Source organism: Rattus norvegicus, chromosome 1, assembly GCF_036323735.1.
Source record: "Rattus norvegicus strain BN/NHsdMcwi chromosome 1, GRCr8, whole genome shotgun sequence".
In the NCBI taxonomy this organism is placed as follows: Eukaryota; Metazoa; Chordata; class Mammalia; order Rodentia; family Muridae; genus Rattus; species Rattus norvegicus.
The window spans coordinates 251,499,300-251,526,571 of NC_086019.1; the positions used below are offsets into that span (position 1 = coordinate 251,499,300).

The following is a 27,272-nucleotide window of genomic DNA, read 5'->3' on the forward strand; positions in this document are numbered from 1 at the left end:
TGTACCTTACTGGGGTGTATTTTGTCACCCCCCAATAAAAGCCTCTCTCCAACAGTTCTATCTTCTGTTGTGTTCAGAGAATTTATTTCTCTGGCTCTCAAGATTCCCCCCTCCCTTTTAAGTCTTTACCTGTCAGAGAAAATGAACGGATCAAGAGCCCTAGACGGTAGGTAATAGAACACCTGGGTCAGAGATGGCTAAAACCCAGCGGGCACGCCAAAGATGGCCGTGTAAGAGGGCCTCTGAGAACCCCTTGACCCTCAGCGTGGGCTTCACTCCACACACCAGGAGGGCTTAAACTGTCCACGATCACTCCTGAAACCCAAGTGCAAAGCCTCTACCCACACTCCCATGCAGTCCATTAGAAGTGGATGTAATAGAGAACTGCGTCTGCATTCAGTAAGTAGACACCTGCTTTGTCTCTCTTCACTCAGCAGGTAGAATAATGAGTTAAACGGCATTTGAATAGTTGGTATAAGACAGAGATTACTTAAAGCCGAGGGGGTTTGAGGGCTCTAAGCAAATGCTACAAGTTTGTTTAAGGGACTCAAGCATCTGCAGATTTCGGTATCCCTAGAATATACTCCACAGATACCCAGGGATGATAGTATAGAAAAGCCAGGGGTATGGGTTAAACTGGATACCTCGTGCCATGTGGCCTCTAGGACTTAAGAGAAAACGTTTATATTTTAAAAGCAGGTATCCGAGGGGCTGGGGAGATAGTTCAGCTGGTCAAGTGCTTGCCACACAGTCATGATAACATTTAAAAAAAAGTCATGAGTGGTGGCTCTCATGAACTTGTAACCCCAGTGCTAGGAGTCAGGGGAGGGAGGGAGGTAGGTCTCTGGAGCTTGCTGGTCAGCCAGCCTAGCTTAGCTTTAGACCAAGTTAAAGACCATCTCAAAAACACAAGGTGGACAGTATCTGGAGAACTCTAATAGCTGACCTCTTGTTTCAAGTACACATGTAAAACACCCCTCCTCTCCCCCAATAAAATGGGCATCCTAAACAGTGTGGGTGGTAGACATATATATCATATATGATATATATTTCAACCTTTCCAAATTATGGTATTAAGGAGGCAGATGATTCTCAGTGCCACAGGGAAGACCAGGAACGGGCTTGGATAATGACAAGAGCCAACATTTATTGAGCATCTGAGCATGTCCAGCAATCCTCCTGACCACCCTGAGGTAGGTGTTGTCGGTTCAAATGTGAGGAGACAGCACTGGCCCAGTTGCAAGGGGGCAGGGGCCAAGCTGGAATGTAGACCAGCCAGAGGGAGCACCTTCCAGTCAGGGTAGGAAAACAGCTACCCTGTGCAGGACGGCAGGAGGGCGGTGACCTCACACAGCCTGAGTACTAAGACTTCCTTCCGCTCTGCTGGGCACCCAGAGGGGCAGTTTTCCAGAGCAGCTGCTGCCATCTCTGACCACACGGTTCTGGGGGCCGACAGAAATGTGGCACCCCTCCCTTCAGAGAAGGCTTGCTCATTAGCTTGTGTGGAGGAGTCCACAGTGGGGTATGGGAGAAGGGACCGGAAGAAGCCTAGCTGTGGTGAATGTCTGCAAGCAAGAAGGCCTAGGGCAGGGTCACCCGGGAGGCCTCCCCCAGGCGCCGGGCGAGCTGGTTGGCCTGCTGCACCAGCAGGTCAGTGGGGATGACGGACAGGTGCAGTGTCAGCAGCTCATAGCACCTGACCGGCTCCGAGGGGCGGCTCTTGCTGTAGTAACGAAGGAGCTTCCTGCAGGAGACAGGGCAGGACTCAGACAAGGCCACAGGGCTTCCTGGCCACAGAAGCCTCAAAACGCCCACCCCATGGTTCTCCCAGAATGGCCCAGGCTGTGACACTGCCATTGCCCCTAAGCTCTAGCGCACCACCAGGGCACAGTCCCTTTCTTGGGGGCTCTCTATCTTTGAAGAGCGTGCCAGCTAACAGGTGTGTGTGTGTGTGTGTGTGTGTGTGTGTGTGTGTGTGTGTGTGTGTCCCCTACTGAAGTCATCCCCTGAAGCCAACACTGTAGCAGCAGCAGGAGAGCAGAGACTTGAGTGTGCTTCTGGGAGTTTCCTCTCTTCACGTGGGATCCCCCCACCCCCACCAGGTTTCTATCACATCAAGGTAAGTTGCTCTCTCTTGCTAGTGCTCATGGAAACTCGAGGCCTTGTCACCAACACCTGGGGCATATGTGGCTCCAAGGCCAATCATTGTCACCTGTAGTAGTCACCTCCCAGCACGCCAATGGGGACTGAGTCATCGGAGAGGACAGGCACCTCTATCATCTGCAGTTTGTATCCCTGTGGGAGGGGGAAGGCCGTCTTAGAACAGGAGGAAGAGAACAGTGTGTAGGGGTGGGGGTGGGCTTGAGGGGTGAGGGTGGGAGCCCTTGCAGGGCCCAGCTTTTTGCCTTGCTTCCTTGTCTGGGGGTAGAGATAGCCACCACCGCCTTTGGAATGTGGTCCAATGATCAGCGCTGACCACACTTTGTAGCATTTGCTACATAGCAATGGGTGGAGCTGTGACAGTGAGGAACTCACAAAGGCCCAGGAAGTGTGTGTGTGTGTGTGTGTGTGTGTGTGTGTGTGTGTGTGTGTCTATCAAAAGACCAGAAGTCTCTACTTTGGAAGAAATGGGAATTATTGGTGCTGGGTAAGGTAGGGGAGAGGAGAACCAGTTAAACATGTACTGTGCCAGGCACGCTGATGGTGCCCACAGATCCTCCCCCTGGAGGCTCAGGTGGCACCATGAGGCCTGCCCCATAGGGAGACGACTCAGCAGTGTTCAGGGACCCGTGTGTGACTTGAGTGACACAGTCAGTGGTCAAAATTTGGCCTCCCACAGCTGGGCTGCACTCCACTGCCCCATGGGGCCACTCCAGTCATCAAATTCTTGTCCTTAGAAGCTCTAGCATTCTGGGTGTGTAGGAAGACTGGGAGCTTGAGGATCGGGACATCAGACCTCAGTTTCTAGTATCGTTGTTTGGGTTTTGTGGACCCAGCCATGGTGTTTATTTCTAAGACATCAGTGTGTCCCCATCTGTGAAATGGGTCAGCAGACTCCATCGCACTATAGTAAGATAGAATTATTACGCCCTCAGCAGGCAGAGAGAGCAGAGCAAGAGCCAGGGAGCACAGAGGGACAGGAGGACACGAGACCCTGAGGGAGGGAGGAGTGATTCTTAGACAGTGAGTGAGTGGGAAGAGTTATGGAGATGAGGAGAAGGAAGGGGGCAGGGAAGGGAGAGACAGTGGCTTCCGATGGCCTTGTGGTACAGTGGCAGGGTGAGGTCTACAATACTACACAGGACAGGGAGGGGCCTGAGCCCAGCTGGAGGCAAGCCTCAGTCAGGCTGGTCAACTGCTTTGAACCTGGGTCCTCCCAGACAGTGGGGGGTTATGGTGTGGCATTCTTGTTTATAAGTGACAGTACTGGCACATATGGCTAGAGACAGCCGGGTAAAACGGCTTCTCCTCGGAATAGGGAGTTGCCTCCCGTTGGCTCACATCTACCTGGCCTGTCCTGCACCGCAGTCATGTGCTTACCTGTGGCTCCACCCGGGGACAAGAGGAGAAGAGACAGACAGATTGAACAGCACAGAAGAAAGGTATCCGAGGATTGAAGCCGTGGGCAGCTCTCAGGACCGCCCTGCCCAGAGACTGGGCACACCCACCATGTCGTTCTCGAACCACAGGAAGTAGGAGCAGCGGAAGTCCCCTTCCTGGAATAGCAGCGTGGTGCAGCCCTTCTGCAGGTACCTGCGTGCCAGTCGGATCAGAGCCCAGACCTGGGAGGGGGAGACTGCTTAGTACGACTTTCAGGCCGTGACCTCCGTACGGAATGCACAGCACAGAACCGTGGAGGCCCTGGGAGTCCAGGACTTCCCAGAGGCAGGACGCTGTCGGAGCAGCGGGAAGAGCCCTTACAGCATGCAGGCTGAGGTAGGGCCCCCTCCAGTTGCCATGGGGATAAGATACAAGTGGCAGTGCTTCACGTAACTTCACTACACACAACCCACGGATGAGTAAACTGCTCACTGGGACCAGAAAACAGCCAAGAAGACTGAATAAACCCAACTGCCCAGGCCGGCAGGGCTGGGAGGAAATGGTTCGGGCTCTGTGCTGGAGGCCCCGGAAAGCATCAAACGTGCAGTGAGCCCTGAGCTGTGACATCCCCTGCTTAGGGGTCAGGCCCAAACATAGGCTCAGTATTTGGTGACTGGGAACAGTGGCCATGAGGGACATTCCTGCCCCGGGAATGCTCTGCCAAAAGCAGGTGTTGGCCCCTACGCTGCCCAAGAGCAGCCCGAGGGGAGGTCTTCTCTATTAGGCTTGCCCACTTTGTGCCAGCGCTGAGAAATGACACACTTTGTCAGAGGCCTCAGTGGAAGGGATGTGGTCTTGACTTTGCACTTGACAGGATATACTACCTAATTAAATCTGCGACAGACACGGGAGTCAGTTACAAGCTCCAGGAATACAGCCTGACCACACAAATAGACAGCTTCAGTAACAGTCCTCCCATCTGACCAGGGACGGGGACATAGGTGTATGCACAGGTGTGTCCACAAATCATCTGTAACAGTGACAGTCTGGAGACAATTTCAACGCTCACTCAGTGGGGAGCTTTTGTGAATTCCGCTACACCTGGTCATGGCATTGCTACAAGTGAGGCATGTAAAGAGTTAACAGCGGGACGAGAGGCACCTGGTGTACACACCATGAATTGAGAATGTGTCACACAGCCCTGTGCATGCAGGGCAGGCAGCACCGGGAGGAAGGCAATGAAGAGTAATAGGCTAAGAGTCACCACTGCCCCACATCAGGATGCCGAGGTGACCGTGGTAGGTGGGGAAGCTGGCCATGCTGTGTATAGCACGCTTGGGCCTTGCTCTGCCCCAGTTCTGTGAGTTCATCTGTGTTTAGTGACCTGAACCCTTTACACTGACGCTGTGTGGGGATATTTGAACTACAATGTAACGGAAATGTAACTAGGCCATGTCAAGGCCGCACAGCCGACAAGAACGGGCGGGTGGGTTTTCCAGGACTGGCGTCCTACCATCTAGCTCATCTATTATGATACACTTTATATAGACAAAATAAAAATGTAGCATTTTAGAAATGGCAGGGTCTTTCCTTCAAAAACCTCCAGTCTGTTCTGAAGAAGGGTCGTTGAACAGAGAGATGTTTCCTGAGTGGAAACCGCGCTACCCTCGGCTGGGGTGTGGGAGTAGCTCAGGGGCAGAGCGCTTGTCTCGGTACACGAGTCCTTGGGCTCTACACCTAGCATGACAAGAATTAAAGAAATCAAATTCCGGTGCCTAAACTGCTCGACCCTGAGGTTCTTTCCAGTGCGGCCAACTCAGCAGATCCTTTCTGCACACTGGGCTCGGACCTAGGGCCAGCACTCTGGGGACGCCAAGTACACTGGAGTACACTAGGGGGGGGGGCTGCCAGTCTGCACTGAGCCCCACTGGCTCTGGAGAATAGGCCACTGTGCCTAAGGAGCTTGTAGCCCATTAACTAAGCACACACACACAATGCCAGACAATCATGGCCGGGTTACAGTGGAAGTGATTAGCGCCCCAGAGACAAAAATGGCCTGTTTCTCCTGGGTCGTGGTGCGGGTCAGGCCTCAGTGTGCCCCACCCTGACAAGCAGCAAAGAACGCCTGGGCCCACCAGAACAGTTACCTTGGCTTTGACGAAGGCAGCCAGGGGCCCCTTGCCCAACTCAGAAGACATTTTTTCACTGGGGCTGAGAGAAGGAGCCACCATCTGCCCTGTCGTACGGTCCACATAGATGAAGTGGACCAGGCCTGGGAAATCCTCCAGGTAGGTGAAGGCCTGAGTTAAGGTGTTTAAAAGTCAGAGATGGAGGGGAGAGTGGGGTGTGTCTCTGCCCTGGTCGTGGGGTTCTGGCTGTACGGAGGTGAGACTTGGAAGACCAGGCTGTTCTTCTACACGAGCTTCAGCCTCCGCTCAGCTCTAGGAGCCTCATCTTCCCTCAGCTCCTCACCCTCACTTAAGATCCTTGCTACCTCATGTTTAATGTAGGTGGGGCTGCACTCTGTGGGAAGGAAGCCGTGTTCACAGCTGCTCATTGGAGGAGTGAATTTAAACGTACGCCTCGAGGCTGGTGTGTGAACAGAGCCACTCAGCAGATGAAGGACCTTGGCTGACTGCCCACCCTCGTCCTGGTCTGGCTTTTCTTTACCTGAGCATTTGAAAGCATCATATATGAGAGGGGAACAGAGCCCCATGGAACGCCAGTGGCTTATGGGTAAGAGGTCTTGTGGCTTCCTGTTCCTCTGCCTGCTTAGGACCGAAGTCCCACCAGACCAAGTCCAGAAACATGGGAGATTTTAAATGAGAAAAGCTGTGATAATATATGTCTGTGGTGGGCCTTCTCAGTGCCCTTCCTTGTCGCTATGCTGTGACCATCCATGGAGGAGGACATGGGTGCTCTCACAGCAAGCATCCTGGACCCCTGGGAAAGGACTATCGTTGACGGATGGGAATCATGGGCATAAAGGTCCTGGAAGACTGCTAAGGTGACTCTGGGATTCTGGAATGCAGCCGTGGGCTGTTCCTATAGATGGCTTCATGGGACACCATGGCGGGACAAACATGTCTAGCCTCCCCGGGGCCTGCTGCCCTGGACACTCCAGGCTTTCCTGGTCTGGCTGAGCCAGGCAGAGGATATGACACTATGGTGACATTTCTCCAGCTCTTCACCAACAGGAAGTCCTTCCAGTCCTGAAGTCGCTCCCTAGGGTGGGAGGAAAACTGGAAGCTGGGCTGCTGTGCATGAGCCCTGCCCACCTCGTGCTCCCACAGCCGCCCCTTTCTTACTTCATGAGTTTCTGGGCTTGGCTTTGCAGGTGCTGGGGCAGGTGTGGGCCTCCCCTGCTGGGTGCAGTGGCCAGGAAGTTTAGCCGGTAGATGGCACACAGCTGTCGCTTCAGCTTTCCACAGATCTGAAGCAGCCTGGGCAAAGACACACAGAGCCATGGCCGTATACTGCCGCCACACAGGGAGACAGACATCTGCCTGGCTTTTCCTGGAGGTGCTCTTTGCCACACAGCATCTCCTTGAACCGCATCATTCTGCTGATAAGTGGTGGCTTCCTTGGGTGGCCCTGACTTAGTGCTGTATCTGGGTGCAGCCCAGGCCTACGTGCCTGGTGCTAGGTCCATGTCCCCTCCAACCTCCTGTGGTTTCATCCCTCCCTCTTTGCCATTTGTAAATCCTCGAGCTTCTCTCCCCTTGTGCCTCGGGACGTCCTGCAGCAACTCTCTGAACAGTTCCCCTTTGTGCTGAGTATGGCTACTCACTCCCAGGACGATCCTGGTTCGCTTCTAGAGAAGGCTTTGCTTTTGAACTCCAGCCAGGCGTTCTGTAAAGAAGAAGGGAAACAGGTCTGTTCCGGGCTGTGCTCTGCAGGGAGCTCCAGGGGAGACTCCATCCTGCGTCCTGACGTTCCAGACACACCTGCCTCCAGCACTTAGCAGGACGAGATGTACACAGCAATTTCTGTGGGCCAGGTGAAGGTCATGTGGCCTCGAAGGGCACAGACGTGTACCCTAATGCCACCAGAGGAGCCAGCTGAGTCCCTCGAGGGGGCACAAACTGCTGTCTGAAGAGAAGTGGCTGCTGCAGGTGGCCTGTGGATGCGTTGGGGTAGCCTCGAGGGAGTCCTGGGTGGCTCTCCCCAAAGTGAGAGCCAGCATTCTAACAGGTATGCCACCATGAGACCCAGGACACTGCCGTTGGCTGACAAGTCAGGGCTCTGGTTACTTGCTCTGCCTCCCCTAATCATTCTGCCCCTTTCAGACTAACACACACTCCAGCCCCAAAGAATACCAGCTCCTGAAACAGACTCAGACTCAGAGCAGACTCAGGCAGACTCAGGCAGGCTACAGCAGAGGTCCAGGGATAGATCAGCAAACCCTTCTGCTCTAGAACCCCCTCCCCGAGGTGGACTGTGATTGGTGCCTGTGACGGTCTTGTCACTGACTTCCCATAGTGCTCAGTGCTTGCTCTCAGTCTCCAGCCAGCCCTACTCTCCATGAGCCCAGCAGAGAGAGTGCCCTGGGGTACACAGGTTCTGGCTTATGGGTGGGCTTCTCTTGGCTATGTCATGGCCATCTAAGCAGGCCTGATTCCTGTCTAAAGCACTGGGATTACAAATTGAGTTCTGCCAAATTCCTATAAAAAGGTTAAAAAAAAATGTCAAGTACAACAATTTGGTTATTATCCTTTCATGAGGACAACTAGGGCCACAGACTGAGGGACACACGGACAAGAACCAGAGCGTGCCCTTCATCTACCGGGGATGACCTGGGCCCACTGCCAGCTCCGCCTCTCAGCCTCGGTGTCCTACCTGAATCTCCTGCCCAACTCGATTCTTGATAAACTTGTCCATCTTCTGGCGCAGGTCTCCAACAAAGGGCTGGGACCGCAGGGCACTTCCGGCCTCCTGACCTTCCTTCAGCTTTTTCTCCAGTAGCGAGAAGCCATCTAGCAGTTGGTACAGGATCAGGGCCAGTGGGGTGCTGGGACTCTGCCAGGAAGAGTGGGTGCCAAGTGAAATGGGGCACCGGATGAGAGGCTACGCAGGCCCCGGAAGCTGCTAGGGTGGGCACCAGATGAGAGGCTATGCAGGCCCCGGAAGCTGCTAGGGTGGGCACCGGATGAGAGGCTATGCAGGCCCCGGAAGCTGCTAGGGTGGGCACCGGATGAGAGGCTATGCAGGCCCCGGAAGCTGCTAGGGTGGGCTGTGGCTCGGTACCTTGGTCAGCAGCACCATGCTGATGCCCGGCCACAGGGGCAGGCAGTACATGGTGTGGGGCACCAAGGGACAGTAGTTTTCTTTTATGTTGGCATCCAGGAAGATCCTTCTGGGCCTGGGAAGCTCTGGGGAGTGTGGCGCCAGCCCGTTGAAGGTGTCCTCAGCCATCTGTGGGGGAGGAAGATGTCAGTCTGGTGGGGAGTGGAGGAAGAAAGGTCCAGGCTCATCCACATCTTGGAGCCACACACCTTGGCTTCCATCCCGTGCCCAACCTATAGCTCCCATAAAACCCAGTCCTGAGGCCTCTGTGCTGCTGAAGCTGCCCTTGCTAGGGCCGTGCTTGAGACAGGAGATGAGCTTGCTTAGAGAGCCACGCACCCATGAGTAGCCTCCATTCTCTGCTGTCTGTCTCAGCTTCTGCTGGGCTGTCCTGTCTAATCAGGACGGGATACCGCGATGGGCAGCAGGAGGGGGTATGGGAACTGGGTGGTGGTGGGGGTCAAGGAGCATCCGAAGAGAAAGAGTCAGGTCAGGAAAGCTCTCTTGAGGTAGAGGAACTTTAACATGCTCAGCATTTCAGTCACCCTCAGAACATCCCAGAGGCTCTCTATGCTGGGCAAACTGAGGCAATGAACAGGACTCCAGCCTGGGGTGGGGGTTAAAGGGCTCTGCATGTATAAGAAATCTTTTAGTGGGACAAAATGAGAGAATTAAATAAGTCACTTGAGATACCACAGAAATTTCTCTGTAAGGAGTCACTCTAGTTATACACAATGAAGAGTAGAGAGCCATTTGCTTATTGTTCTGGGGCTTCCTGAGTAAATATAACACGGGCATGGCTGGACTCTAGAAACCCCCTCAAAGAATGCTGATGTAATGTTGAAGGGGTCTAGGTAGACAGGAGAATGCTTCGGTAAAAAGGGCAGTGAAGCCCAGTGGGCTCTAAGTATAAAAAAGAAAAATGCATACAGTATGCACACATGTTCATGCAACGTGTGTGAGTGTGCCTGTGTGAGTGTGCATGTGTGAGTGTGCATGTGAGTGTGCCTGTGTGTGAGTGTGCATGTGAGTGTGCATGTGTGAGTGTGCGTGTGTGAATATGCCTGTGAGTGTGCATGTGTGTGTGTGAGTGTGCCTGTGTGAGTGTGCATGTGAGTGTGCATGTGTGAGTGTGCGTGTGTGAATATGCCTGTGAGTGTGCATGTGTGTGTGAGTGTGCCTGTGTGAGTGTGCATGTGAGTGTGCATGTGTGAGTGTGCGTGTGTGAATATGCCTGTGAGTGTGCATGTGTGTGTGAGTGTGCCTGTGTGAGTGTGCATGTGTGAGTATGCCTGTGTGAGTGTGCATGTGAGTGTGCCTGTGTGAGTGTGCATGTGTGAGTATGCCTGTGTGAGTGTGCATGTGAGTGTGCCTGTGTGAGTGTGCATGTGAGTGTGCATGTGAGTGTGCCTGTGTGAGTGTGCATGTGAGTGTGTGTGTGAATATGCCTGTGTGAGTGTGCATGTGTGTGAGTGTGCCTGTGTGAGTGTGCATGTGAATGTGCATGTGAGTGTGCATGTGTGAATATGCCTGTGAGTGTGCGTGTGAGTGTGCATGTGTGTGTGAGTGTGCCTGTGTGAGTGTGCATGTGTTAGTGTGCATGTGAGTGTGCATGTGTGAGTATGCCTGTGGGAGTGTGCGTGTGAGTGTGCATGTGCGAGTATGCCTGTGGGAGTGTGCGTGTGAGTGTGCATGTAAGTGTGCATGTGTTAGTGTGCGTGTGTGAGTGTGAATGTGCATGTGTGAGTGTACATCTGTGTATATGAATGTGTGTGTGTGTGTGTGTGTGTGTGTGTGTGTGTGTACAAAATAATAAACCAGGAGGAAGCACCTAGAACATATTCTATTTTCAGGGGGCGGGTCTTAGTCCCTTCCTCATTTGACTTTTGTTATTTCTCATGTCTAAATTTAAGAGATATATTTAAACTTTAATTTTAATATTAAAACTTAAGTTGGATGCTTATTTCCAAGAACCTGGGGGGGAGGGTCACCTTCGCTACTCTCCCCAGTTCCGCTTCCATGTTGAGCTGCCCTAGAGCTAAGGAGGCTGTGGTGCTGCTGTGGCTGCTGGAGCTACCCAGGAGGGAACTCTGGCCTCAGCATCCATGGCAGAGCAGGGTGAGGAGGACCCACAGGAGGCTCACCTGAAGGACGTCGCTGGGCGGGGTGCCACCATCCAGCCAGACGAGGCTACCTGATAGACGAGTGAGAACAGAACTGAGGAAATACGCCATGTCCCACCCCGACCCCTGCAGCTCAGGGGCTCGGGCTCACTGAAAGCTCCAGCCATTAGCCCTGAGCGCACTGAGCACACCAGGGGTTCCTGTGGCCACAGTGCCTGAAAGCCATTCCCTCAGAGCTGCCCAGTTTCAGCTGAGCTCCGCGTTTCCAGGGTTAAAGCAGCTGGGACAGAGGCTTCCTTCTGGGAACTGAGCCCCAACAGGCATCTGGCTACAGGGTGGGACACGTTTCTCAGACCCCTCCCTTGTCCCCCAGCCCCCTCCTTGCTTCTTCCCTCTGTTTCTCCCGCTGCATAGGGAGTCAGTGTTTCCCCATTCAGTTCTTCAGACATCAAGCTCCCTGGGCACCTACTGTGTGCAGGGAACTGAGCTTGATCTCCCTCCTATCCAGCTCACCAGCCTATGGGAGCCGCTGTGTGCTTGAAATATTGCATGTTTGTAATATTATCCTTTCTTGCACTTCACTGCAAATAGCCCTCATTTATAAGCAGTCTCCCCCTCACTGGGTGGCTAGGTTTGTAAGCTTCGGAGCTGTGCAGAATGCCCCGCCTAGTGCAGACTCAAGTTTACAAATGGCTTGCACTGCAGTCATTCATTTATAAATCAGGTGTCTGAGACCTAGGAACGCACTTGTTCCACTTGTAAGCTGGGAGTTCCCTACATGCCAGAGCATTAGGCACAGCTCAGAGGACCTAGCCGCCCAAAGCGGGAGGGTGGTGACGGACAGGGAAGGAATTGTAAGGCGGTGTGTAATGGAGGCCAAGGGCACGCAAAGCCCGCAGTTGTGCCTTGGGGCACGGGGTCTTCAGAAAAGCCAAAGGAGGCTATTAACCCTCCTCCTGGAAAAAAAGTCCAAACGTAAAAATCAGTCTGTAATCTCTGGGTCTCCCAGGTACCTACCCCAAAGCCCAGTCCAGACCTAACTAAGGTTCCTAAGAATATCTAACTCAGTGTGTTCGACTTGAGCCATGTGTGAAAGTCATTTGGGGTCCTTTGTGGGGAAAGCTATTCTGCAGTCCTACCACAGCTCAGCTTAATCACGTCACAATCTCTGAATGCTCTCAGCTTTGGTGGTTTGAGAAGCTCCTCGGGGGGAGAGTCCAGCTGCAGGTGGGGTTCAGTGCACACCACAGGTCCCCGTGGCCCCGGCTCTGAGGACCGACTCGGCTATGCTGAGTCACCCAGGGCTAAGAGCCACTGGTCTAGGGAAGCCTCACAGAAACTCCTTTAAACAGAGTTCCTAACGTGTCCCCCGTCAGGTGGGTGAGCCACAGACTCCCTCCTCTTATCCCTTATCTCCTTCCTGTTGCTAACGACAGGCTGGATTTTGGCTTATGTCCCCCTCTGAGCAATGCTGTGTATTCAAATGGCAATTTGAACATTAGTAATGTTAATAGTGAGTTTTTACTACTTACCCACAGATCTTGGAAAAACAGGTAAGGTTTAAAAAAACCGAAAACCTCTGTAACTGAATATTTGCACTCTAAAATGGGCTTGAAGTCAAGTGGACTACTGCTTAGGTCCAGCTGCTTAAGTGTTAATTGCAATGACTACAGAGGCAGAGAGGACACATATATGCAATTGTGTAAGAGCAGACAGAGCTTTGGGGCGATACCATTTGCATGGTGCTTTCTTTTTTTAAAGATTTTTTTTGCCTTACGTGCATTAGTGTTTTTGCCTGCATGCGTATCTGTGTGAGGGTGTCAGGTCCCCCAGAGCTGGCATTACAGACAGCTGTGGGCCGCCACGTGGGTGCCGGGAATTAAATCCTGATCCTCTGGAAGAACAGCCAGAGCTCCTAGCTGCTGAGCCATCTCTCCAGCCACCTCAGCAGTGTTTGAATTCAAGCTGAGGCTGACAGGGAGGGCCGCCGATTTATAGCAGTCTAAGTGACGTGCTCAGTCCCTCACAAGGAATAGGACACAATGACCCCCAAAATGTACTCTCTAGGCTGAAGACTGGCTTCTGCCCCATGATGCCACCCACCCACCCACTCACTCACTCCACAGGCTTCACCTGAACTCTGCTCGCCCGGGGAAGGAGCAGGGGTGAAGTACTCCTCAGGGAGGGAGATGCTGTCTGTGTCCTGGAAAAGAAGGCATCCCATTAGATGAGGGCCACAGGCCAGGCAGCCTCTCCCAACAGGTTCAGCCAAGTCTGCTCTCCTAGGGAAAGTTGGAAAGGTCTGGCCTGGCCTGAGGCAAGACGGGGCTGCCATCTTTCCTCCCAGCACCCAGCACATACTGTCTCCTTGGAACTCCTGGTGGGAACTGAGGTGCTCTGGCTCCTCGGCTGCTGGACTGGGATGTTCTGGCTGCTCATGGGTCTCCTATGGGGGAAAGGCTGTGAGAAAGCCAGGGAGATGCAGTCAGTGAGGCCGAACCAGCTGCTCCCACAGCCTCATCTCCCAGTTCTTCACAGAGGCCCTCTTCTCTACCCTAGCCCTTCTGGCTGTCCAGGGCGCTCCAATCCTAAAGTCTGACGTGCTGGTATCTGAACCTGTATAGCCTGGAGCCGCTGGTGACATGGTGGTGTGGCAAGGGTGACAGTGTGCTAGGCTCCGCGAGGCTCTGTGTGGTCTGCATGAGTGACACCACTATGTCCCCAGTATCCCCACCACACGGACGAGGGACTCCAGGCTCTGAGACGGCAAGCACACACACAGCTAAGTGGAAAATCCAAGGTTCAAACCAGCACCAACTCTCCGGATCTGCACAACCCTGCAGACCACCCACTCCAGGGTTCTCCCATTTAGAGTAGTGAGACAAATGCCACCCTCGCCATTCTCATTGTGCTGTGAGACCTGAGGGCCGTCATTGCCATCCTCCTCCTCCTCGGTGGTGCCTTGGGAGGGCTGGAGGTCCTGAACCAGAAGGATGAGGGCCAGGAGATCTGCAGGGCGCAGGGCGCTCGCAACATGGCTGCAGACACAGGGCAGGGCGGTCTGTGAGCATGCAACGTAAATCCTGCTGGAGAACTACAAGGTCTAAAGAAGATTAGGCTACCAGTTTTTAAAATCAAAATCATATATAAAACAGAAGTTATCATTAGGAAGGCTCCAGGGACCGGCGACAGACTCCCCACTGTTGGTTAGAACCAACTTTAGAGAAGGAAAAAGGCTAAGGGTTGGGATCAGAGCTTGGGACGGCTTCACTGCGACAGGGGTCTGGAAGGGTTTTGGTTAAGGCCAGGCCCTCAGGTTTACCTGGAGTAGAAAGCCAGCAGCTTACAGTGCACAAGCAGGAAGGCATGCAGGACCTCCTCACCGCCCCGCTCAGGGCTGGAGTTGACCGCTTGAACCACATGTCGCTCCAGGGTCTCGATGCTCAGTTCGCAGAGCTGGGCGTGAATGAGCCGCTCCACAGCCTAGCCAGGGATTGGAGGGGGAAAGGTCATCGCAGGTCATCCTTGCCGGAGGGTGCTCTCCCTCGACCCACAGGGAACTGACACTGGGTGCTAGGTAAGCTGGATGAGGCCAAGCCTGTGAGGGTCCAGGCTCCAACAGTACACAGGAAACACGGAAAGCTCAACTGTAGTACGTGCCAAGCAGGAACGCGTGATACTGAACTGGAGAGGAATAGCCGAGACCTACTGGAATAGTGTTCAAAGAAATGTCCCTGAGGAGATGACCTTTAAACTGATATCTGAGGGACCAGAAGGCCTGCCAGACAGAGCGGGGGAAGCGAGTACAAGCACGAGATGCACAGACAGCCTGGAGAACTATCCAAGTCAAGTGGAAGGCAAGTGCTATGAACAATGAAGCCATTTCTCAGGGCTGGCAAGACGACTCAGTAGATAAATGTGCCCACTGTCACACCTTCATCAGGCCTCTGGGAGCCACACGATGGAGCTGACTCCTACTAGCTGACCTCTGACCTCCACCGTCCCGAGATGGCACCTGGGCACCTGCGGCCCCCACCCCCAGTAACGAGTGTAAGAGAGGGGAAAATTTTTACAAAATATTACCAACCTAATATAACTTAGTCTAAAGGAGTCGTTCATCAGATCTGTTGTCATCAGAGCTTGGCCACACTACACGTGTGCTCAGCAGAGCTGAGTCTGGGCACCGGTATCTCAGGTGTTCAGAAACCACACGCTCGCTACATGGAACGAGGCACAGGATTCCTGAGGCTATGGGTGGCCCGTGTCACCACTGCACAGTGAGGCCAGCTAGGAAGGTGGGTCAAGGTAGACGATGACAGAGCCTCTAGGCCCTGGTGGGTTTGGGGAGGAGTCCAGGATTTCATCTTAACTACATCAGGCCTCGCCTTACAGCAGCCTTTCCTGGTACCCGGGACAGAGCTGGCCACACCACCTTTTGTACCACCGTGGACTTTGATGGAGAAGGGAGCGGACACCAGGCCACTCTGCTGTGTATTTAGAATGTATGTACGTCTGGTTTCCTCTCAAGATTGGCGGTGTCTTTAGGCATCATGGTCTGGTCCATCCTCCAGCACACAGTAGGTACACTTCTTGGCAGTGTGAATGAACAGGGCGTGGGAACAAATGCTTTCGGATCCATTTCAGCTCACGAGAGCTTTTCAGCTGCATTTCACCTGCTGTTTAGCCCACCCCGAGCTTTTATCTCTGCACTACCTGCGAGGGTTCTTTTTTAAATCCAGCAAGCCGTTTTGGAATCTTTCATTATTTCTACTTGTGGTGTCATTTGTCATATCTTTTAGTGTTTTATTTTGAAACTTTTTTTTTTTTTGGTTCTTTTTTTTCCGGAGCTGGGGACCGAACCCAGGGCCTTGCGCTTCCTAGGTAAGCGCTCTACCACTGAGCTAAATCCCCAGCCCCTATTTTGAAACTTTTATGTTGTTGGTAGTCAAACTCGTTGGTAACTAATCATCTGATGTCCTGGCTCACAATGGCAGCTTACTCTCTTGTGTATCTGACTGTCTTTAACCAGGAGCACATCATATATGTGTGTGTGTGTGTGTGTGTGTGTGTGTGTGTGTGTGTGTGTGTGTTTGTCCCAAAGATAGACAGACACACACACAAAAACAGATACATACACAAAGACACACACACACAATGACAGCTAGACGCATATACAAAGACACACACAAAGGCAGACACACAGAGACATGTAAAAGGACACACACACAAAGACAGACACACACACAGAGACTGACAGACACACAAAGACAGACAGACACAAAGACAGACATATACATAGAGACACGCAAAAGGACACACAAAGACATACATACAAAGACACAGATGACAGACAGACGACAGACAGACAGACAGACAGACACACACACACACACACACACACCCTCTACTTTAGTGGTTTTCAAAGAACGCTGAGGTCACACTGTATCCCTGGGCACTTGTGAGAGCTGAAACTTCGCAGCTCTGTCTTGGCCCCTGAACAAGCATCTGTGGGTGAGGACTTCCCTGCACTCAATGAGCCCACCTGCTCATCTGACAAGTGCCGAGAGTGAGACTCAAAGGGACACCCTGTGTTTGTTCTCAAGGGAGCAAACCTGCCTCACCAAGGCCACCTGCCTCACCTGCCTCACCTGCTGCTTCACTCACTGCTTTCCACTCTAGTTTAAGCTCACTGTAGTTTTTTCCTGGGAGGGATTCTGTAATTTACAGTGAGCCCCAAACGCTGTCCTGAAACTCTCACCCAGAATCCAGTTGCTCACCATAGAACACCAGAGTACCTAGCCTGCTGCCCAGGCAGAAAGAATAGCAGGACAATGGGATAATTTGGGGATCTGTCTGTCCTCTTTCCCATTATGGTAAAAACATGGTCTTACAGTTGGACACCTCTAGGACCTAAGACCCATGAGCCCGACCCCCTTGAGCCCTGATGACTCTGAATCCTGATGACCCTGGGCCCCAAGTCACCTCCACAGCAAAGCTCTGCTCCTGTTCCCGCAGGCGACTGTAGGTCCCCAGCAGTCTTTGAAAGTGCTTCCACACCTGGGCACGCTGTTCCAGGTCAGGGGGACGAAGCCTGGGGGAAGAGCCAGGGAGGGCAAGGGTCAGTGGGAAGGCTGGTCTTGTCCAGCCTTGATCCAGGACCCTGTCCCAGGTCAGCATCAGACACCAAGTGGTCAGGCCAGCCGTGTGCACAGAGGCCAGCCGTGTGCACGCAGACCAGCTATACACAGAGGTTAGCTGTGTGCACAGAGGTCATCTGTGTGCATAGATGCCAGCCGTGTGTAGAGATGTGAGTATGCTGTATGAGCAGGGAACCAGGGCTCAGGCCCTGGAGGAAATGATTTCATTCCTTGGGTTCCTTCTCATAAGGTCATATAAGGCCACTTAGGGGTTGGGCTGTGGCTCAGTGACAGAATATTTGCCTAGCATGGGTGAGTTTGAGCCCAACATTGAAAATAGCAACAACAACAACAACAACAACAACAACAACAACAACAACAACAACAACAGTAGAAAGAAATAAAGGCAAGTCAGGAAGGGGCGAGAAGGCACCTGCATCTCCCAGGCTTCTTACAGCCCCACGGGGCTCTGTGAGCAGACAACCTGTCCTAGAACCAGGGTTCAACTCAGAGGCATTGGCCAGCACTGCCGCTGTGGCTCTGTTCCAGGCACCCACGGCTGTAGCTTCAGCCTGTGTTATTGACACCGCAGCCACAGGGCTAAAGTGACCCAAGAAAACAATGCAGATGGATTCAGTAAATGCCTCAAAGCTCAAAAGATAGCAGCTCAAACCCTGAGGCTTTTCCATTCCTGTGGGTGAATCCGGCAGGCCCTACTCCGAATCTCATTCCTGTGCATCCTAACTCCAAACCGCCCTCCTCCATGGCCCTTCCTTGCTCCATGTATGCTGTGATTTATGACGCCATGCTCAGCCACTGAGGCTCTTAGTGTAGGCCCAGTATGCCACAAGGCTGAGGGGACTGTGTATTTTTCTGTACGGAGATTAAACAGCTTCTTTGAGAAGTCAGGAGGGATCAGCAAAATCCCCGTGTCATGTTGGAACGCCAAAGCCGGGAAGCCCAGGGCAGGGAGGGCTGGAAGCGGCTGCTAGCCAGCTGGGTGGCACAGGGGGTTGTCTAAGTTCTCTGCAGAAGTTTCCCCATCAGCAAAAAGAAACCAGTGCAGATGGCTCTTCCGAGCTCTGCTTTTACGACTTGACTCATGGAAGGCGTGAAGGGGCCACTGACTCACTCCTTCCGGATGAGCTGGCTGTCCACAGTCACCAGCCCGAAGTGCACCTCAAACAGGTACTTGAGCACGCACAGCTTCCTCCGCAGGTCCCCTTCGTTCTCACTGTGGTCTCCATTGATGGCGATGAACAGGCACTCTCCAAACTGTAGGTGGTCACAGTGTCAGTTGGTCTCCTGGGGATTCCCCTATGCCTTCCAGGTCTCAGGGGGGTAATGGGAGTACAGGGCCTAGGGGACTCTGATGAGCTGCAGTTTCTGCCTTCCAAAGAGCTCTATAGTCCAGGGTAAGAAAGAGGCATCTGGCTCCCAAGGACTGGACAGAATTGGATTGTGGGTACACTGAGGGCTGCGGGGCCTTATACTTACCAGATGCAGGACATACAGGTGGTCGCCGTTTTCTGTTGAGAAGCAGGTGTACGTGTCCGAGAGCTTCTCCAGCATCGTCATGTAAGAGATGATGACCGGAGCCAGGAGGGTGTTGAGTTGGTCCTCCAGCACAGGGAGCTTCGGGGAGAGAGAGAGAGAGAACATGGCCTACCCCGCAGAGAGTTGTCCGGCGTGTTGACACTGAGATAAAGTCTACCAGCAAGGTGGGATACAGCCATAGCTTGGGCTTGTTGGAAAGTGTGTCAGATACTGGGGACAAAGGAACAAACAAGACCCAGGCCTTACAGCAAGAGAACCAGCAGTGTCAGGCCTGCCTGAGGGGCCACTGCTGAAGGTGGGAGGAGAGTTACCACTCCAGACCTTGTGTGGTGCCTAGGAGGGTGGGCTCAGCTCAGGGACTGCACAGCTCAGGGTCCAGATCCAGAAGGAAACATTCAGCTGGGTTATGTCTGAGCGCAGCCCACAGGCCATACGCACGCCAAGAGAAGCTACGACAGCAGCCGGACACAAAGCCACGAACTTGTGTAGTTTTGATGAATTGTTTCCCCCTTTTTCTTTTGTAACTCAATTGAATGGTTTTCAAGCATGAACTCTTCAAATGCCATCTTGTCACGAAGACAGAGGTTTGGACAGACCTGCAAGGAATTGAACCCCCTCCCCCCTCCCCCAAAGGATGCTTACAGCATTTAGTTGAGACCTCTATGACTCCAAGGAAGTCTCTCACACATATCAAAGTTCATGCCATTTGCAGACACTGGCTACTTCAGGGAACCTATCCCAAGAAAACAGGCGTGTGCGCACAGGCACCCTCATAACAGCAACGTGTAGTATCAAACCGCTGGAAAAAACAGTAACGTCCCATCTAAGAAAGTAATACACCCAAACCATAGTTTCTTAAACTGGAGTTGCAAATTATCTGGCAACAGTAGCAAGGGTCAAGAGTAGCCAGCCCCCAAAACCTAACTCAAAAAGCAAAGAGGCCCAGAGGAAGTCTGGACCTGACACGGCCTGCTCTCTGCCTTGTTGAGCATCCAGCCACATGACGCCAATAAACACAGCCTTTAACACCCCGGCTCAGATCGGAGCCTACAGAATGTTATGGATTCAGGCTTCTTACTGTCCACACCTTCTGTCTGATTCTGCTTGCTTGTTTACTGCGAGACAGGGTTTCTCTGTCTAGCTCTGGCTGTCCTGGAACTCACTCTGTAGACCAGGCTGGCTTTGCACTCACAGATCTGCCTGCCTCTGCCTCCCGAGTGCTGGGATTAAAGGTGGGCACCACCACCCATAGTTTTCTGTGTTTATTGAAACATAATCAAAGACTTAGTATTTCTTACTGTCCTCCCTCTGCATGTAAGTAATAAATTAGTGTGCCTCAGACCTTACTGCATTAGAGTATTTGATTTTAAAAATAGATATTTGAGGGATTGACTTTAATTTCATAAAAGTAATTGAACTAAATCTTGATTTGGATTTAAGGCAGAATTATCAAAAATTTAACAAGTGGCAGGAATCGCATACTTCCACTATTTTGTGCTAATGTTTAGGTGATGTGGTGTTCTGAGGATCAACAGTTATAAAATCAAAGTATCAACCAGCCCAGAATGTGAAAGTGCTCTATGTCCTGCAATACCAAAGTTTACTTGGTTTTATAAAAAAAACTCTCTGCATGTGTGCGTGCATATATGTGCGCATGGGTGTGTGCATGCATGTGTGTGTGCATGTGTGTGCTGTGACTGGCGCTGGAATTACAAGTGGACTCGAGCTGCCCGCTGTGGGCACTGGGAACTGAACTCGGATCTCTAAGACAGCAGTACATGCTCGGAACACTGAGTTCTCTCTCCAGCCCCAGGTTTCATTCTTTAGTAAAAATAAACAAGTACACCCGTGCCTTTAGTGTTTAATGTTGCTTTTCTCTTTCATTAATGAATGCAATTGAATTGTTAAAAATCCTTTCAGTTATTTATTATCAGCAAGTGTCCCATCCCACATTCATTTTTACACCTGTACGTCTAGGGCCATGTGAAATTATCTGTGACTAAAGAGGTTGCAGTGGAAGCTTATGAAGTCCTCAGCTAAGAGATGGAGAATCCATACAGCTACTTAAAGGATTACAGTTTCAATAACTTATGAGTGATTTACCCCAACCCCACCTCTCTCCCGTTTCTATACTTTCTTTGTTCCCTAACAAGCATGTGTTTATTTACACATACTCTTCCCCATCATCCCCACTGCTCCTCCTCCCTTCCCCGACACTCTTCCCCATCATCCCCACTGCTCCTCCCTTCCCCGACACTCTTCCCCATCATCCCCACTGCTCCTCCTCCCTTCCCCAATACTCTTCTCCATCATCCCGACTGCTCCTCCCTTCCCCGACACTCTTCCCCATCATCCCCACTGCTCCTCCCTTCCCCAATACTCTTCTCCATCATCCCGACTGCTCCTCCTCCCTTCCCCAATACTCTTTTCCATCATCCCCACGGCTCCTCCTCCCTTCCCCGACACTTTTCTCCATCATCCCCCCTGGTCCTCCTCCCTTCCCCAATACTCTTCTCCACCATCCCTCCTGGTCCTCCTCTCTTTACCAATACTCTTCCCCATCATCCCCACTGCTCCTCCTCCCTTCCCCAACACTCTTCTCTATCATCCCTACTCCTCCTCCTCCTCCCTTCACCAATACTCTTCTCCATCATCCCCACTGCTCCTCCTCCCTTCCCAATACTCTTCTCCATCATCCCCACTGCTCCTCCTCTCTTCGCCAACAGTGGAAAGGAGCAGCAGATACAAGAGCCTGTGAAATGTTGCAGGAAGCTGTGCAAAGACTCTAATTCTGCCCTCAGTGCTGGAGTGAGGAGAAAGGAGAAACTGCTGATTTGCTGATTGCAGACACTCAAATGTGACTGAGGAAGCCGGCTCCTCATCAGGAAGAGTGTTGGAAGGCATGAAGAACTAAGGAATCTTTCACCTCGAAAACAGAACAGAGGGGCTGCCCAGTGGTAACGAGTGGGCGGCGGCACAGAGTGCAGGCCCAGGCAGCTTCCTCACCAACCTTCCCACTGCTCAGGAAAACAGGCCTAGGTCCCACCCAAGGTCTGCTACACAGTCTCTTTGCTGGCACCTGTGGGCTACCCACTCACATTCCACAGCCTACTGAGTGCTGTCTGCTGGTAGAGATCAGCCTAATCATGGGGTTTACTCTACATACAGTTCTCTGTCCACGGTGGCTCCCTGGGCCTTCACTCCCTGAGAGCAGGGACCGCATTGCTATACTTGCTGTCGTACCCCAAGAAGTCAGAAAAACTATCCCCTAACAGGAACAAATGCTTGTGATTTATTAAAACTCTACTATTTTCTTACAATATTCTATTGTTTTCTTTGACTGTCATATATTATATTGAAAGTCATTTTTAAAAATCTAGATTGAGTACAGTAACCACACAGTGAAATAAAAGCAGTAACCTTTTCAATTGAGAATCTTTTGGGACTAAATTTTTTTCAATACATATAGAGTATAAAGAAATATTCTTACATATCAGTTGGTAAAATTATAAAGTGCTGAAATGTTTCTGAATGGCTTTCAATCATTTTTATTTCTAGAAGTAATCATTTCAAATAATTGGGCAAAGGGATAAAATTCAAGCACAAATAAATGTTCCCACAGTGATAGCTAACCAGGATATATGTCTGCGTGTGCGTGCGCACATATATGTATATAAATACATACATGTAGCAATCTATACATAAAGACACCATTCAATGAAACTGCATTTATTTATAGGTTTGGATACAATGGTACCATTAGGAATTATGTTTTTGCATTCATTTAACAAAATGCAAAAATGATTTGATATAATGAGATGGAAAAAGAAAATGAGAAATGATTGTGTGTGACCCCATGTGTGGAAGGTAAAGCCGTGAAGCAGGTTTGTTAAAGAGCTAATGGCCTGGGTGGTGGCATTTCTTAGAGACCGCTGAGAAGTCCTGTGCTCAGGAGGAGCTAAGTGTGGCTCGCACACAAACGACTTGGGGGCCGTTCCTTACGCCAGCTACTTAGGAACTGAGAACACAGGATTCTGTTGTTCCTGTACCAGGTTTTAATTAGCAAAAGAATGGAAATATTTTTTTTTTTTGGTTCTTTTTTTTTCGGAGCTGGGGACCGAACCCAGGGCCTTTCTTTTAAGTTCTTAAAGATAAGATGTGCTGACTTTTCAAAACAAAAGAGCTAAAGAGACGGGCCTGGTTTTTAGTTTAGGAAATCACCCGGATGTCTACCATCTCCCTTGTCTTGTTTTCCTTGACAACGGATGTCATGCTGAGGCTGACGCTGATGTGGCTGGTGGGAGGGGAGTGAGTTCAGCCAGGCACCGGCCTTACCCCTGGGGAGCAGATTTGTGCATATCAAGAAATGCAAGAATGTTTTGATCACTGCAATTCCAATAAAAAAAGTTTAACCCGGGCTGGAGAGATGGCTCAGCAGTTAAGAGCACCGACTGCTCTTCCAGAGGTCCTGAGTTCAAATCCCAGCAACCACATGGTGGCTCACAACCATCTGTAATGAGATCTGGTACCCTCTTCTGGTGTATCTGAAGACAGCTACAGTGTACTTACATATAATAAATGAATATATCTTAAAAAAAATCTTTGGGGCTGGGGATTTAGCTCAGTGGTAGAGCGCTTACCTAGGAAGCGCAAGGCCCTGGGTTCGGTCCCCAGCTCCGAAAAAAAGAACCAAAAAAAAAAAAAAATCTTTGAATAGGAAAAGGGCTGGAAGTGGCTCAGTAAATAAAGATGCTTGCTGCCAAGCGTGAGGATCTGAGTTTGATCCCCAGGATAGTAGAAGGAAAAACTGACTCTCCTAAGTCATCCTCTGACCACCACACATGGGCTGCAGCATGTGCACACATGTGTATGCATGCATGCACATAAATAAAAATTCAACAATAATAGAAGACAACAAAGCTCCCAAACAAAACCCCAAACTAAATAAATTCCAGGAAAAGAAATGAGGGAAATTCCTTGCAATTTTAGGTTAAGAAAAAATTTCTTAGCTATGTTACCAAAAGCATGATCTGTAATTGAAAAAAGGAAAATCCGCGCTATCGGAACTGCAAATGTGTGCTCTTTGAAGGCATTCTTTTTCTTTTTTAAAGATTTATTTATTTTATATATAGCCATCTTCAGACACACCAGAAGAGGGCATCAGATCCCATCACAGATGGTTGTGAGCCACCATGTGGGTGCTGGGAATTGAACTCACGACTTCTGGAGACCTCTGGAAGAGTAGTCAGTGCTCTAACCGCTGAGCCATCTCTCCGGCCCTTTGAAGGCATTCTTAAGAGCATGCTCAGACAAGCCACAATCTGGGAGGAAATATTTGCAAAAGAGATCTAATAAAAGACATGTCTGAGCTACGTAAGAAACTCTAAGAAATTCAGTAAGAGTCACTTGAGAAAGCTGATCTAATACAGGAAACAGACACGGCAAAGCAGGACATGAGGAGCTGCCCAGGGTCATCAGTCACCAAAGGATGAAAAATAAAACCCAAGATGCTGGCCGACATGTATTAAACTGCCTAAAATAAAAAAGAATGAATATCAGGTATCAATGAGGACCAAAAGAGCGGCTGGTGGGGTGTGAAATGGTGCATACCTCTCCTGTGGAGAGAGCTTGGGGGGTCTCAAGAAGTACAGGGACTGGAGAGGTAGCTCTGTGGTTAAAACCATTTGCTGTTTTTGCAGAGGATCGGGGTTCGAGTCCCAGTAACCAAGTGGCAACTCACAAGCACCTGTAACTTCAATTCTAGGTGATACAGTGCCCCCTTCTGGCCTCAGTGGGCATTGCATGCACACGGTCCGCACACTTAAGACCAGAGGTTAATTTATGAGCCCACCCACCCAAGGACCAGGTAACTTCCTGGGAGTTGTAGTTCCCGGATAATAACAAAGTTGTAAGGGAAAATATGGTGGCCATATGGGTTTCTCCTCATAAGACCCTGCAACATGTGTCTCAGGCCCACTCAGCTGGGAACTCCAGGGAAGAGTCCTGACCAAAGCCCGTCCCAGCCAGTATTTAATTAAAGCTTGCTTCAAATTTGGCTCAAAATGGTGGAATTGGTTTTTCTCTTGCAAATCTCAGGATTTACAAACCCTAAAAGAAAAACAACCATATGTATAAAACAAAACAAAACAACAAACACCCATAGCGTCCAAACCCATACAAAGATGTATGTTCACAGCCGACGTGTCTATGGTTACCAAAACCTAAAAACAAACCAATGCCCACGAAGAAGGAAAGGAAGAAACGGATTATGGCCTACAGATATGGTGGAGGTAGTACCTACACCGCTGTGCATGGTCCTTCTGGATGAGCCTACACAGCACAGACTCATGAGACGGCAAACGGCTCACTGACTCTTAGGGAGTAAAGGGAGTAAAAGAGGGCTTAAAGCTTTTGGGGTGGCAGACAGTTCGCTCACTGTGACCGAGTCGCAGATATGGGCATATCAAATGGTATCATTTAAATGTGAGCAGACAATAGTTGGTCTAGCATGTCTTAACAGAGCTGTTAGGAATTAATGCGTTATGTCGAGCTTTTCGGGTAGAGAACCAGACATCAAATTTCCCTGTTGTGAGACTAACATTTACCTCCTTCCCCATCATGGGCCCAGGCAGCTCTGGTGAGGTAGGAAATCACAGTACTCAAGACATCAAAAGGCTGCCTCTGCTGGCCAGGCACAGACCCTGCAGAGCCCTCCTGCTGGCTAGGAAGAGGTACTTGGGCCTCCTGGCCTTGGGTGGCTTTGGGGCTCCTCTACCAATGCCCCAGACAGCCCGTTCTGCACTTACCTCCTCTTCCTCATTCTCTGACTGCCTGAACTTCTGCCGGAGGTTCTCCTCAAATTCCTCATCCGTCCAGTAGAAGAGGACCTCTGCGCCCTCAGTGGCCACCAACACACACCTCATCTTTCAGGGAAAAGCGAGGGCAAAGGTCACATCTATGAGGTCAGCCAGGGTAAGGAGAAGGGCTTCAGCACATCGGACACTCACTGAGCTTGGCTCAGGCCAGCCATCACCCAGTCGTTCTGGGGTTACCTTGCTGCCCCCTAATGAAGCAGTGACATGCGGGGCAGGGCTGGAGAGGGGGGATGGGGAAGAGGTGTCCATGACAGTTCAGTTCACTCTTTTCATTCTGCTTTACAAGTGGGTGCTGCTCACCCCCACCCCCCCGACCCCCCCGACCCCCAGGAGAGGAGCACTATTTACCTTGGCAAAGCACACAGCGGGGCTTCCCAGGAGCTAGACTCTGACCAGTTCAGCAGACAACAGCGCGGCATGCTTGGGCCTGCAAGTGCTTAAGGCAGAGAAGGCATGAAGGCACACAGAGGGTCAGGTCCTTACTGCCACCTGTTCCTAAGAGTGGACAACCAGGACAAGGGCTGAAAAGTCACAGGTTCCCCCATTTAAGGACCGCAAGCTCAGGGAGTCCTTTATGTGGAGTATCCGTGGATGACACACTAGTTCCTACCCTCTCTGCATCTAGACAGTTCCCAGTTAGTATTCGGGTCACTCAGTCACACGTGTGGTCAGCCCCAGGGAGCTGTGAACAGCGGTGGGTTACCACACAACCCATTCCAGAGTGGCCGGAGGGAGTGAAAAAATGGCATTTGGGTTGGGTTCTGACTTGGGCCTTCCCAGGTCACATTCAACTCGAAGCCTCATGGGAGACTGGGGAGCAGAACCCCGTTGCACCTTCCTACAGGGCTACAAGGAGTCACCCGCCAGGTTGCAACTTCAGCACCAGTAGGCTCATCGACTAAGGACAAGAATTGAGTGTCGTTCTTATTTTCCCCGGCTTCGGCTTCAAATAACAAAAGAAATAAGCTGACTCCGGAATCCTCCCATTTTGATATCAGGCAGGAAGACTCTATAGCAGAGGAGGAAGGATCGCTCCTAGGAGTTTTGAAAGCAATGAAACCCTGAGCCTGGCAGCACCACCCTCAGGCTTGGCCTTGATGGCAACTTCCGGGATTATCTTCCGATTATCTTCAATGGCTGCTAACCTCAGTTTCTGGTTTTTGTTCTCCTTATTTCTTGCTCTTAAATGAGGTAGCTCTGAGGAGAAGGGCCATCCTGTGAAAATATCCTGCACCCACTGTCCCCAGCAAACTGCCCCAGTGGCCTGTCCCGCCTAACACTGCTCAGTATCGGGGTGGGTGATGGGTGAGAGGGGTGGGGACTACAGTCTGCGAAGCTCCAGGAGGAGCAGGGACTACGAGGGAGCCTCTCCCCGCGCCACTTAGCACCGCGTCACTGCGTGGCTCCGCCCTACAGCTGTTTAGCACTCTAGCAATGACACCCTCAAATCCTGACGTACCCTCCCCCTCTCCTCCGGGGGCTCGAAGGCCTGGCGCGAGACGCCCGCTCCAAAAGGGCACGAGACTGAGGTCGGTCCCCGCGGGCGCCCGGGGCTCTCCAAGCTGAGAGGGCTGGGCGGAGGTCCCCACTGAGGGGCGACCCAGGGCGGCGCTCGGTCACCCAAGATGCCCACGTACCAGATCCGCCGCTCACACCGCCCAGCGTGTAGCCAGTCTGAGGCGCGCTTCCGGGTGGGACACGTGACCCAGCCACATGACCCGGGCCTGTTTTGTGGGTTCGAGCCCCGCCCCGTT

At 51.5% G+C, this 27,272-nt stretch overlaps 1 protein-coding gene across 8 annotated transcripts; it reads right to left on the reverse strand.

The window, feature by feature from the left end:
* Window positions 1–1,127: 1,127 nt before the first annotated feature.
* Hps1 (HPS1, biogenesis of lysosomal organelles complex 3 subunit 1) lies at window positions 1,128–27,230 on the reverse strand. 8 transcript variants are annotated; one of them, XM_006231378.4, is made up of 20 exons: window positions 27,156–27,230; window positions 25,867–26,013; window positions 25,450–25,566; window positions 18,584–18,721; window positions 18,219–18,361; window positions 16,932–17,040; window positions 14,272–14,432; window positions 13,870–13,987; window positions 13,311–13,409; window positions 13,083–13,152; window positions 10,971–11,020; window positions 8,788–8,955; window positions 8,380–8,559; window positions 7,331–7,392; window positions 6,849–6,983; window positions 6,700–6,765; window positions 5,688–5,832; window positions 3,669–3,782; window positions 2,213–2,295; window positions 1,128–1,744 (listed from the first exon to the last, which is right to left on the reverse strand). In XM_006231378.4, the coding sequence occupies exons 3-20, from the start codon at window positions 25,564–25,566 to the stop codon at window positions 1,582–1,584; spliced, it is 2,121 nt and encodes a 706-aa protein (XP_006231440.1). In that variant the 5' UTR covers window positions 25,867–26,013; window positions 27,156–27,230; the 3' UTR covers window positions 1,128–1,581.
* Between the last annotated feature and the right edge of the window lie 42 nt (window positions 27,231–27,272).

Coding starts and splice junctions, on each gene's coding strand:
- Hps1 (XM_006231378.4), bottom strand. CDS start 25,566: ATGAGGTGTGTGTTGGTGGCCACTGAGGGCGCAGAGGTCCTCTTCTAC. Junction 18,722..25,449: donor CAGAGAATGAGGAAGAGGAG/GTAAGTGCAGAA, acceptor CTCTCCCCGAAG/CTCCCTGTGCTGGAGGACCA. Junction 13,410..13,869: donor ATGGCAATGACGGCCCTCAG/GTCTCACAGCAC, acceptor GCTTTCTCACAG/CCTTTCCCCCATAGGAGACC.